Source organism: Heterocephalus glaber, unplaced genomic scaffold (assembly GCF_053883595.1).
Source record: "Heterocephalus glaber isolate CG9 unplaced genomic scaffold, H.glaber_assembly_v1.0 deba00001523, whole genome shotgun sequence".
Taxonomy (NCBI): domain Eukaryota; kingdom Metazoa; phylum Chordata; class Mammalia; order Rodentia; family Bathyergidae; genus Heterocephalus; species Heterocephalus glaber.
The window spans coordinates 10,217,230-10,231,209 of record NW_028258327.1 but is presented as its reverse complement, the minus strand read 5'-3'; the positions used below and the strand labels follow the sequence as shown (position 1 = coordinate 10,231,209).

The 13,980-nt window shown below is 33.9% G+C and overlaps 2 protein-coding genes across 11 annotated transcripts in view; one reads left to right on the top strand and one right to left on the bottom strand.

Moving 5' to 3' along the window:
• Klhl32 (kelch like family member 32) overlaps nt 1-4,934 on the top strand; it is a 223,595-nt gene extending 218,661 nt beyond the window's left edge. For all 6 annotated transcript variants that reach the window (XM_087187960.1, XM_087187961.1, XM_013078774.3 and 3 more), the window contains one exon: nt 623-4,934. In XM_087187960.1, coding sequence (XP_087044086.1) covers nt 623-784 — 162 coding nt within the window. In that variant the 3' untranslated portion in view covers nt 785-4,934. The remainder of the gene's footprint in view (nt 1-622) is intronic.
• Nucleotides 4,010-13,980, bottom strand: part of Mms22l (MMS22 like, DNA repair protein) — a 135,655-nt gene continuing 125,684 nt past the window's right edge. For 4 of the 5 annotated variants that reach the window (XM_004862496.3, XM_087187958.1, XM_087187957.1 and 1 more), the window contains 3 exons: nt 12,255-12,351; nt 10,413-10,580; nt 4,010-8,798 (listed from right to left, as the gene is read on the bottom strand). In XM_004862496.3, the coding sequence (XP_004862553.2) occupies nt 8,717-8,798; nt 10,413-10,580; nt 12,255-12,351 (347 nt within the window). In that variant the 3' untranslated portion in view covers nt 4,010-8,716. Of the gene's footprint in view, nt 8,799-8,920; nt 9,548-10,412; nt 10,581-12,254; nt 12,352-13,980 lie in introns of those variants that run through there. The other variant, XM_021242701.2, reaches the window with a different exon arrangement.

Below are 13,980 nucleotides of genomic sequence, written 5' to 3'. Positions count from 1 at the left end.
GATGAGTTTGACAAATGGGAGGACATCAGTTTCCTGAAGAAAGAATTTTCCCAGTAGTAAGATTACATCAGATTCAGTTCAGTGACAGCAGGCACAAACTTAACAAAGAAGCAATGCCATACAATAAAAGAGACAGAACTCCAGCTTGAAGTGGAAATATGAGTAAAAATTTCCACAATCAACTAACCTAATTTCGAAACTGCTACCAAGCTGTTAAAACAATCTACTTTATACCAGACGCTTAGCTAGATGTCACCGATTTTCACAGGAAAGCTGCAAGGTCTTGTTTTCTTCATTTCACAGATGAAGATTTGTAAGCCAATATTATGACACAGCCTAAAACTACAAGTAGTTTGAATGTAACTTAATTGGTCAAAGGCAGTTTTATAATGAAGCTATCACCTACCTTATCACTGTTCTGAAGATTAAATATTAGCGTACAGTAGATGTATACATGGACACACATAGCCTAGCACTTAGTAGGAACTTAAAATCTCTCTAGGATGGAAAACAAACAACCCCTAAAGTACAGTAATGGTGGCATAACTGAGTTTCATTCGGGCTTGCTTTTAAATGTATACAGATTTACTCTTTTCTTTACTCATCTTTTCTTCTTTTGTAGGTATTAGATGTAAGCAGAGAGGGCAAAGAAGAAGTATTCTATGGACCTACGCTCCCTTTTGCTTCCAATGGAATTGCAGCATGCTTCCTTCCAGCCCCTTATTTCACATGCCCTAACCTTCAAACTCTTCAAGTGCCTCATCACAGGATTGGCACCATCTGAAAAGCCACTGCTCTGTTAATAACCCTCATGACCAGAGGGAAAAACAAAGACCCGACTTTTGGATTCTGGGCATGAACAGCCTCTGTGCTCAATGCTTCCTTGTCTTGTTTTATAGGTCTTATATTCAGATAAATATTAGCAAAAAAATTGAACAATTTTCTAAAATAATTATTGAAAACTCTTGTCACTCTTCTCAGTGTATGTCAACATACAATATGTATGACTTTTACTGTGGTGTAGCTTAGTACCAACTTAATGGTACATTACTGTACCACGAGTGTTTAAAACATTCTTTGTATACTCTTTCTAATTAGTGCTATCTAGGACAACCTGACATTGTTCATAAAACAATTTATTTCACTAAATGGCATCAATGATCTTAAAATCTTCATATGTATTCCCTTTCCTAATTAAACATGGGTTTGTAATTTTTCTTTTTAAATTTTAACATTATCCAGCCTTGCTCAGCAGAGATTCAGAATTATGACAACGTAAATTTTTAAGTGCCATATTTTTTTCAAGGTGAGAGGAATAACAGGAGTACACTGGAACAACAGTTGGAATACCCGTATTTTTGCTTTGGTTACTCTAACCTTCAGCCAGACTTTTACTTCATAGTGCTTCAGTTTTCCCATCTTTTAAGGGGGATAATTATTGATTTCCATATTAATTCAAAAGAATGGTGTGAGGATTAGGTAAATGTGCTAACTTTGCTTACTTAAAAAGTTATTAAATTATGAGGTATTTTACTCTCTTGAGAACCCTATAATTGAACTAGGAGATTATTTTTAAGAGTAGAAATTATTAGTTGGAAAACATGCTGTGGGATTTTGAAAAGCATGTGAAAAAGCCACATCTTACCTAAGCAGGAAAAGGGCATTTAGCAACATCACAGACACCTAAATTCGTATAAATCCTTGGTCAAATAAAAATAATTCTCTTAAATATCTCATTTTAAGTCACTGAGTGAAAAATAACATTTTAAAACTTTAGAAAGTTGTACTAATTATGGTAACAAAAAGTGCTTAGACATAAATTTGAACGTAGAATTGGCAGTTCTAATAAAAGTTTTCCACTTTGTTTTAAAGGTTATGTCAATCTTGAGTGCTTGTGGGGTTCTTCATTACCACAATACATATTTTATTACTGGCACTTTTAATAATACATAAGAATTCTTTTTTAGGGTTGGTTTTGGGGTTTGCTTTATCTAAAACAATAAATAAAACAACTTCGTAAGCACATTTGAACATACATTCAGTAAGCATGATATAGGTTTCTTTTTTCCAATCTCACCAGGACCTAAGGTCATCTTTATTAAAAGGAAGACTACTTTTGCCTTTTCCTCAGCAGTTTACTCATTCAGGAATCCCTCCCTAATAGGAAATATCATTTTATGCATGTAACCATTTTTAGTAATCAAAGGTGAATGAAAATAAAATCTTTTTGTCTTAAATTTACTTTAAAATATAAATTACTAGAATTTAAATATAAATTATTAGAATTTACTTTAAAATATAATTGACTTATTCAGATTAAAGAGGAAGAGGTACTAAAGGTAAGGAAAGAAAGATTTAAAAAAGAACAAATGTAGACAAAAACCTTAGGAGCTGAACAGTGAAAATGGTATTGGTAACTGATATTTAGAATCATAACTGCTTCTTTAAAAGGTACATAAGCCATCTGAATTTTAAAATGTCTTAGCAAGTCAGGGAAATGGACTCAAGCTTCTTTCTTGCCATTTTATCTTATAAAAACCATTAAAGTCTATTTGTATTCACAGACCTACATCCAATGAATGAAAGGAAAACAGTCTAAAAATAAGCTTGCCTGATTGTTAATGGAAAGGTAGACCGAGACTATCCTTGATTATTTCTGGGTAGATTTCTGACTATTCATATAAAACAAATCAGCATATATTATCAAATCCCCCTCTGGTGATCTTTATAATGTATTATTCACTTCTATTACAGAATTGAGCTCACAATTTTATGAAGTTTTGCATAGGGTTCAAACACATTCTTTATAGTTATAACAAAAGAGTAGCATCAAAAGTACGATGTTCCTCTCCTAAAGAGAACAAAACTCAGATGACTTATAACTAGAACTTTTCCTCAAATTTATCAGAGAAAAAATTTTATAGACTTTATTTGTTCATATAAGTGAAATACCATTGAAACTATTGCAAACATATATTTCTGTTTAAGTGAAATACCCACTTCATTGTAATTTCTATAGAAAACCTTAAGGATTCCAACTATTTAATTATTACTTCAAGATTTTACTTAAAAAAAAGAAAACAAAAAGTAGTTCCACATGGACCTTAGTAATCTTGCTAAGGGAGGAAAACCCAATTAAGATGTAACTCTCCACACAGTATATGTGCAAAATGCAATAAAATTCCTTACAAATTTAAAAAATGCCATTTAGATTATCATCAGGGTACTTTTCATACTTTTTTCTCCATGTTTTCCTCATATGTCAAGTATACATATATTGTATCCACATCAGCTACAGCAAAGGTGAAGCATTCTATCGTTTTACTACAAATTATAAGAGCATCAAATTATTCTTCCAGGTAACATGGCTTTTTTTTTTTTTCAGTAGTAAACCTTTTTTTTTTTTTTTGGTACCGGGGATCGAACTCAGGTCTTTGCGCTTGCACAGCAGGTGACGAAACCACTGAGATAAATCCCCAGCCCAACAGTTAACCTTTTACAAAAAAGTTAAGTAATCATGGGCACAATGTAATGGTCTAAAATATATACATCTTTCAATATATATATGTATATACGTATACCTTTATTCTGTGTCAAATAACTTATAAATGCTACATATAAAATAAGAATGCCCAGAATATTTCTAGAAGCACAATTCACAAATGCAATAAATTGGATATATATTTTTTTTTTGGTACAGGGGACTGAACTCAAGGCAGGTGCACTTGCAAGGCAGGTGTGGTGCCACTGAGCTAAATCCCTGGCCCCACTGGATACTTTTAAGTACATCTAAAGTTCTAATAAATAGAAAATGGCCAATTACAATCATTTGGTAATGCTTTTGGTAAACATATCATATAGGTTATCACAAGGTAAAAATACAACTATCTAACTATGTGAAAGAATATGCTATTTTGGTAGCTCCCTAAATTTAACCAAATAAAGTATGTTATTTATACAGTCACGTGACAAGGCAATATTTTTAACTATAGAAATCATAGGCAGAAAATGTTTTTGGCACATGTAGATTTATGTAAAAAAATAATCTATCAACCAAACAGCAGTGGCTTAGTGCAGACAATTCAACTTTTGGTGAGGTATCTAGGGTATTTACCTTTTATCTTTGAAATACAAGTACTTATAGCATGTAGGCTTTAGGGAGGGTAGATTTCCTAAAGGCCTTTCCAAAATGCAGAAACTCAGAATTTTATAAAATACATAATTGTTAACTGTTAAATGTTCTGTGAGAGTACATACCAACAGGCCCATGTGATTCTTGTCAGGCAAACATCACAGAATATACTTATACAAACCTAGAGGGTGGGTATAAGTCTCTCATTCAGTGTGGCCTCTTGATGTTGAAGAACTATGATAAACATTAGATGTATGAGGCTGCTGCCAGAGTAACAAAACATACTGTTTTATAGTAAACTTCTTTTATAAGTAGGAGCATTTTTAAACGATAAAAAGTGTAGTAAATACAAACATCAGTAATATAGTTATTAAGCATTATACATTATACATAATTGTATATGCTATACTTTTATGACTGGTGGAATAGGTTTCTTTACACTACCATCCCTGCACACTTGAGTAATGTGCTGGCTATGACAATACAAGAGCTATGTCTCTAGGCAACAGCAACTTTTTAATTCTATTATAACCTTATGAGATCACCTTGGTACATGTGGTCTATCACTGACCGAAATGTCATTATGCAGCATATGACTATATGGTTAAGAAGAGAAAATATAGTAGGGATAAAGACATAAGAGTGTTAAACTACAAAATTCTTCTAATGCACATGAACTCAATACTGAACGATTTTTGCATAGACTGTATTTTTCCTCCCCCATGGAAACTTTCTAATTGTTAAATTGAAATTTAAATCATTAGCAGATCTTAATGTCTAATAAAGTGTTTTTCATCATTTTGCTGTGCTTCCACCATCTTTTATACTCAACTTGTTATTTTATACATTCTATTTGATTGGAATGCTCACATGTACAGAATGTATATTTTTCTCCTACTTATTTTTAAGTTTCTATATAAATATGTATTTAACTTTAATTTTTGTGTAGAGATGGTATTCCAATCTGACAAAGTGAATGAGGCTGAATATAGAATGAATGTGGCATTTAGAGAAAGCAGCTGAGTCTCCTTGTTTGGAAAGAGTTAAGTTTGAGTAAGTCTGGCCACATTGCAGACGGTCTCCAGACTGAAGGATGTGAACATCTGCCTATAAATAGATACTGGAGGTCCTTCAGAAAATAAGAAGAAAGAGTATTTTAGGATCACTAACTTTCAAACTTTGTGTAAGGTAAACTGTAGGAAGGGTGCCAGAAGTAAAGAGAAATTGTAGTGCCTGATAGGAAAAAAAAAAAAAAAAATCTCTCCATCCCCTTCCCCTCTGAGAAAATTTATCTCCCTACTTCCTATTATATCTTATTTTGCTCTTTATTTTTACTTTGGGTTTGTCATATAAGAGAAACGATGTGATATTTAAGCTTGTGTGTCCGATTTATTTCAGTTAACATTATGGTCTCAAGGTGTTTCCATTTTATGGCAGAGCAGTACTCCATAGGGAGGGGAGGAATAAGGGATGCTGAAAAAAAAATGAACTGGGATGTGTTATGTACATGTAGCACTCCATACATGGAATGTAAACATTATGTACTGGAAACATACCCACCCCCACCCCCCAAAAGAAAGAGGGTAAATAGGAAGGGGAAGGAGGAAAGGGGCTAAAAAAGGGAAGATGTGTTATGTACATTTATCCAGTTACCACAAGAAATATAAACATATACTATACACCTGTACCAATAAACTTAAACAATTTGGATGCAAGGGAATACAGAAGAAAGAAAGAAGAGGGAAGGAGAGAAGAGGAAGGGGATGAGAGGGGGGTGGGAAAAGGGAAGGAGAGGGAGCAGGGGGGAAGGAGAGAGAGGATGGGGTGAACACCTGCGCTGGTGATGGATGAACTGAAAGTGAGGAAGAATGAAGGATCTGGATGACTCTAAAGTTCCAAGGGTAAGTAATGGAAAAACTGAGTATTCCCTGGCTAGAGAAGGAAAGCATGGGCTAGTCTGGAATAGAGAGTGACACAGACATGCTGGACATGCTGCCTTGAGATCTGAGGAGAATCCAACTAGAGAGGTTCAGAGAGAAACTAGTGCTGGAAATAGATCTGAGTGACAAAATCATGAGCCAGTGTCAATGGCTCAATACTAAAGGCATATTGAGACAGAGCAGTTGGAGGGCCAGATCTTACCACCGGGGACAAGAAAGAAGACAATGAGGTTGCTCTCAACACACAGGGTAAGTAGAAAGGGGCAGGATCATTGAGGAAGGGATAGGAAGATAAGGGAAAAACGCAAATGGTACAGAGATGCCAAAAAGCTTAAGAAACGAGACCACTGTCTCAGATTTGACCAAAAGAGAGTGGGTTACATTACAATAGGGGAAGAAGTAGCCTCAGAAATCACAGGGTATTTGGGGGGAAATGACTATCAAGGAAGAGTATATAAGGTAAAGTCTGGGAATGGAAGAAGACAAGATTACAGTAATAAAATTAGCAAAGAATTTCCCAGGAAAGGAATTGAGCCGTAAGTTTTCTTCAGTTAAGAAAAGAGCTTTAAAAAAATTTTACTTATACATAACTATAAAAAAATGTATTATAACAAACTTTTTGTTGTTTTGAGTTTTATGTACAAGCTTTAATTATTCTTAGTATCTACAGATACATGCCCTAATACATGATTTAGTAGCAGTTTTTCCTATCTCTTAAATTTCATATTCTGAGGAGCAAGGAACAAAATTCTAAAACACATCTTTGATCATTTCCCTTGGAGGACAACACACACACCTCTTTAAAGGCACTGCTTTAAAGAGAGTAAACTTCTTTAACTGATGAAATATGCAAAGCATACATTATTAGTTCCATAAGTCACTATTATAATAAAATGAAATTTCATTGCTAGAAAGTCTTTTAAGTAGTCTTAAGCTTTTATTCTATTTGTGGAAGTAATGACAACTGATTTTAGGGGAAAACAAGACCATTTGTATGCTATGAATATAACAGGTATACTTTTGGATTCTAAAGACCTCAATTAGGAGACAACTGTAACTAGAAACACTGATTGCTGTTTATTTATTTATTTATATTTTGTGGTTGTTTGACATTCTAGGGATCAAACGCAGGGACCTGCACATATTAGGCAAGTACTCTACCACTCCGCTATACTCTCAGCCTTTATTTCACTTTTAAAAGTAATTTTTGAGCTAAATCAGGTTGAAATGCTTTTCCTTTGTGATGCTTGCTGGAGATTGAACCTTGGGCCTTGACATGCCAGACAAATGCTTCACCACTGTGCTACCTGTCCAGCCCTGAAATCTTTCCTTGAAGGAATGGTAGAACTATGATAAAGATTACAATCCCAAGAAGGGAACAAATCATTTCAAAGTTAAAACATGATGTGTCAGAAAACATTAAAAAATCTGGGATCATCCTTCTAGGATGTATCATTAAAGAAAAAGAAAATTTGAGAGGTGTTCTTTACTTTTATCTCATATGAATAATTTGGTAGTCATGTCTGGATACCTCAAACAGAATACAGACCAACATTTTCACATACATTATCCATTGATTCATTGTGAAATTTTAAAAAATGATTATTTTTTTTCTCCATTAAGAAAATAGGCTTATGAAGGGTAAGCAACTTGATCAAGATCACAAAGCAGGGCTGGGCTTGAGAGCAATGTGGGTTCCAAACTCCAGAACTGAAGCTCCTTCTACCAAAAAACGGTCACCACAAAAAGGGGTCAAGGTTAAATGGAAAAATGGAGAATCCAGATAAGCTGAGAAGAACACGTGCTAATAGTTACAGGTTCTCTGTACACATATAAGATGCCGAGTTATAAGAGCAAGGAAATAGATCTGCTGACCTCGCAGGCTTCTGTTACTAGTAATCTTAAGAAGTTTCCAGAATATTATTATTTATTCTCTTGAAGGCTCTGCAGTTCTTCCTCCCAATACATTTTTTGACGACAACTCCTAAAGATGAGAAAAAATCTGGCGATTCTTGGAAATTAAACATAAACACTACTGGTATAAGTTTAAAACTTTTTAAAAGATATTATCTGTATAATCCTTTAGTGAGGTTCTGATTGCTAAGAGTTAAGTAAGCATTGTAACAGTTTGGTTCAATAACTTCCCTCACACATTAACAAAAGAAAACAAATGCAGTCCCAGCTTCTGACATCCCTCTGCCCTCCCCAAAATAAAACCCCCCCAGAAAAGTGCAGTGAAGTATTTTGAAAAAGTACTATTGTAAAACAAAAACTTTAAAAACAAACTAACAAACCAATCACAAGGCAGGAGAACAAGAGTCACATTAGAATACAAAGTCCATGGATGGACCAACAGAAATCTGCTTAATACCCATAAGGAGAATTCACTTATAGTTAGAAAAAGCTTCTGTAACTAAAATCTTTTCAAATTAGATTGTAATTTTGTAAAATTCTGAGGATCCTATTACATCGTTACTAATTAACTTTTATTTCCTTATTTGTATACTTTATACTTACAGGTATATAAGGAAAAGATCCTAGACATTATTTTGACAGAAAATAATACAATTAATTAAAGTAGATGTTGGAGTGGTACAAAGTGACTGTAGTCTGTGATAATCAATAGACAGGATAAATTATAAAATTATGTACTGTCATTTTCCAGTCTCTGTATCTCATGTTGTCCCACCTGTCCTAGGTGAGATAAAAGTTTTCTATAGGTTTCCCTGTTTAAGAAAAAAGAAAAGAATGCAAATTTAGCACAACATTTAAAAAAACAATGCTTTACATATATTGTGAGTAAATCTAGGAATTAGTTTATAGTTTTTAATACAATATACATCTATATATATACACTAAAGTGAGTTAAAATTTTTTAATCATTTGAAATAATGGTCATAGGTTATGAAATATGTTCACGGCATACTGCTTAAGGACAATGATAGTATGATTACAATGAGAAGGCTTGAGTCACAAATAATATGAAAAGTTTTATAACCATAAAACAGACCTATAAAACAACGTTAATATGTACCCTATTTTCTTCACTATCTTCACAGAAATAACAAAGTTTGAAAATAAAATATTATTTCTCCTATTATATTCTCTAGTATTTTCCTGTATTTCGGATCCATTTATTATGTCCTGTAGTTATTTCATTAGTCTAAATAACCACTGTTGACGAATGTTAAGCCAGCCCTTTCTTGTGGCCACACAGAGCAAGACGACAGCAAGATATCTATCCCCAAAATATAATGAAGTTAGGATGGTTCACACAGTCTCTTTAGTCTTTTCATTTGTATTTGAAAACTGTCTCGAAGTTAAGGTGTTAGAGAGTTCTTCGCATGAGGTTGTTTTCTGACATGACAGCAAACATTCCTTCAAAGCTGATTTGAAGTGTTGTCATCTTTTCTCTTTAGCAAAGTGCAAGAGGCAGCCAAGTTATTGTGTAAGAGAAGAAGAGAGATACTCTACCCTGGCATAGAAAAGTTATATCAGGGTGGTCTCTGGTCTTTCCATTTTTAACATTTTCATTTACAGTACTGAAAAGATGGATTTTATTAGTTCATTAAAGCTCTAATCAATATAGTCATATCTCTAAGCAAAATCACAAATATGGTATTATACAGTCAAAATTTTCCAACTAAAATATATTTAAAATATATTAATAATATATAATATGTAAAAATTAATAAATATATGCTTTTAGATTGTATATCTGTACAGACACACACATATATATGTGATTAAAATATTTGATATGTTAATAAATTTTATTACATAAGAATCCTAGTGTGAGTACTGATGCCTGCAAAATAATCGCTTTAGCAACTACAGACTATTAATATTGCATTTCTGGAAATAGTCCAGCACTGTTTTGGTCGGGTCCTAAGTTTATAGGAAAAAAGTACCTATTTTTGACCAAAACATCTATTATCCAATTGGGTCACTTATCTCATTAACTGTATACACGATACAGGTGACTCTATGACCTTTTGAGGGCTGCTTGATTTCTTGTCACTGGATTTTATAAAACACAAGATGCTTGAGGGTCTGAAGACCACTTCTCAACACTGAATGTGGTTTGCAGCCTCACTGAAATATGTAGCTTTTTAAGGTGGTCACTTTGAAAGGAATAACAAGTGAACAGATGTGTGTGAATTCTGCTAAATTTGTTACTGAACCATGGTACTTTCCAATCACACTTTACACTGGAACATTTTCAACTCAAAAGAACACACTCCAAATTTTACGAATGGGAAAATATGCCATTTCTATAAAATAAAATGCAGATTTTATAATCATTGCCCAAAATAATGTAATAAAATTATCAAACATACCTTTGTTCAATATTCTTGCCAAGACCCCACTTCAGCTCTGAATCCTTCAGAGATTGAGTGAGGGTAGAGATCAAGGGGATGACAACCTGCCGGTTCAGTATTGCTACTGTCTCTAAAATGCTGTAAACTTGATAATAGTATCTTATTCCATAATCTTGGATAAACTGCCTGAAAATTAAACACATTACTTAAGATTCTGGGGTCTAAGAGATAGAGGGAGGGGAGAGGGACAGGTGGGGAAAAAGACTTAAAAAAATTAAAATGTGTCATGTGTATATACCAACTCCCCACGATGAATATAATCATTATGCACTGCAAACATGTACTGATAAAATCAAAAACAATGGATCCAGAAATCCAGGAAAAAAAAGATTCTCGGGTAATTTCTCTAGGTTGGTATTTACATTGCAATCAGCTATCACCTGATACAAGAAAGATAACTTCATGAATGACTACTATAAAAACCTATATCGATATGAAGACTACTGGGGACACTTTAGAGAACAGAAAAGTCTTATTTCAGTGAGAGGTGAAACAGAGTGATGGCACTGGTGGGGAGGAGGGAAAAGTTAGAATCCTATGAGGGAGAACTAAGGGCAAAAAATCTAATGCCAAGGGCTTTTTACTATATTCACTACATCAAAATCTGAGTGAGAAATATGTAGACACTGAGTTAGAAAGTTAGGTTTCCTAGTTATTTTTTAATCTTTCTCTGGAAAGATCAAACAATATTCATAAGAGGAAACTAAGTTATTTATAATATAGGTTTATGTTCTTCAACTAAACAAGAGACATTATACCCATAGAAAATCTGTATAAGCCTGAGGCAAGAGGATTGCCAAAAGTTCAAGGCCATTCTGGGCTACATAGTGAGTTCAAGGCCAGTATGAGCTACAGAGTGAGACCCTGTCTTTAAAAAAAAAAAAAAAAAAAAAATCTGATAAATAAAAGTAATATATTTTAACTCTAAAATTTCCACATCATCCAGTCAACAAAATAAGAACCATCTAGCTCAATAAATCATAGGTAAAAAACATTTGATCCCTGATAAAATTCTTTTCTCCTCTCCCAGGGTTTTTATAACTTTAACAAATCCATTATTATTAAGTGGTCACAATTTAAACTATAAACGCTAGTTGAATGTCAACTTTACAGAAAGAAAAAAAGCTGAGGAATCAAAGATCCAACATGAAGTAAAGGGAATGGACCCCCAATTATTTATTAAAATCCTAGTAAGTTAGTTATGTATAATGAAGATAAACTTAGGAACCTTGAGAAAGAAATACTAAAGAAAAAAAAAAAAAGAAAGCAAAATCTGTCCTAAGAGAAGGCACAAGATGCTAAAAGAAGCAAAACAGGAAAGAGAAAAAAGAAGCAAATAATCTTCAAGTTGCATTGTTATTTTTATGAACAACAGATCAACTCCCATAGAGTCCATGCTTCACAAAGGGAAGGGAATTTTCTGAAGCTGAAGTGACTAAAGCAAATCAGAAAACCAAGGGCTTTTACACTGGGGCCTGAGCAATACATTTAAGCAAGTGCTGAAGATCTGTGTACCTGTCATCATGACACACATTTCCCGCTTTTTGCTCTCAAACCCATGCAAGATTCTTCCTTACCAAATTTACAAGTAATTTTAAGTCAACTTCCTATCTTTTCCCCTGGAGCTTTTATTTTTCAATAAAATAACACAATGTAACAAAACTACTGCCAAAAATACAATAACTGAAATATTATAAACAAGCAGTAACACATCATGTTTTGTGTAATTACTTAACAAACATGCTGGCTGTCAAATGGCTGGCAATAGTCTCTTAGTCAATTGGCACATTTTCCAGTTACCTAAACACAGAAGTCAGCTGGGTGGCAGGTTCTCCTTCTGACCCCACTTGGCAGGCTTTTACCATGTATTGTAGGTTCTCTGTGGCCAGCCTTTTAACTAGGAGGAAAAATTACAGCATCACACACTGTGTCTGAATTGACCATCTGGATTCTCACTTTTAGCACTCTTGATTTAGAAAAATATGTTGTTTTCTTGAAATATGTACATGCTTTTGTGCTAATTATCAAAATGAAATAGTTACAAGTTTTGTTGTGTTCTAAAGTACACCTAAAGTTTGTCTATTTTTGAGTCTTAAAACTGAAACCTTACATGGGAAGGTGTTTTTCTCAGACAAACGTGCCCGTATTAAAAAATACTACAATGTCCTAGTCTGCAAGCACTGTTATATATTGATAAAAGACTTTAAAAATTCAGCAGGTTTAGAATTATGCAGGTTGACTATTTTTAAATTCATAAGTATATTTCTCCCACCCCTCACAAGTATACAATAAGCTTGATACTAACAATTTATTTTCACTTGAAATTAGCCAAACATATACTGTGTATTAAAATGAAAACTATTTGTGATGCTATCTTCCTTTTAAAAGATAGCAAAGTATAAAAAGAACATTTGTATTCTTTAAATACAGAACAGGTCTTCTAAAATTGTGTACTTGTGCCCCAAAACATACAAAAATGTTGCTACAGTTTGGATCTTAAATGTTCTGTAAAGGCCCATGTATTAAACACATGGTCCTGAGACCATGGGCTGCTAGGAGGTGGTAGAACATTTAAAAGGTGGGGCCTAGTGGAGGAAATGAAGCCACTGGGGATGAGCCCTTGAACCTCAACCTCTTCTTCTGCCCTCTGCTTCAGCTCCACGTGGAGAGCAGCTTCCTTTCAAACATAGTCCCATCAAGATGGTCTATCTCACCGCAGACCCAGAAGCAAGGAACAACTGATCGTGGACTAAAACCTTCAAACTAGTGAGCCAAAATAAAAATTCCCTCTTTGTAAATTGACTATGTCAGGTATTTTGTTACAGTGACATAAGCTGACTAACACAGTTATCAAGAAAAACCAGAAAACTCAACATGTTCTGAATGCTACTAAAGTCTTATTATGATGGTTTTGGCAGATTAAATATGAAATATCCAAGAAAAAGTGTTTCTCCAAGAAGAAAATTTTCAGAAATGAATCCATTATAACACAAGCACAAAATATATAATAAACATGAATTTAACTAATAGAAAGCAGTAGATAATGTTTTTCATGGCATGAAGCTAGTGGATAAAGAATATATAGCATACTATCTTTACAGAACAAACCATTTTATAACTTCTGTTAAACACAATTGTAGAACCAGTACAACTTGTCCTTTAAAAAGATGTCTTCTTGGGGGCCAGGGATTTAGCTCAGTGGCACTGCGCCTGCCTCGGAAGCGCAAGGTCCTGAGTTCAATCCCAGGTAAGGGGGGGAGACAAGAAAAAAAAAAAGTGTTCTTAAACAACCAGCAAAAAGTTCTATGGAGAAAGTATCAGAACACAAGAAAATGGCTTTCTTTGGGACTTGGGATATCTCAACTGTCAGCATCATTATTCTTGCACTTTGGAGCCATTATTAAGTAAAATAAGCAGTGCCCGAACACAAGTACTGTAATATCTATTTTATAATTCAGAAGATATTCACAGGTAAGTACCACATACTGTGTGGATACACTTGGACAAAGGGATGATTTGTGAGATT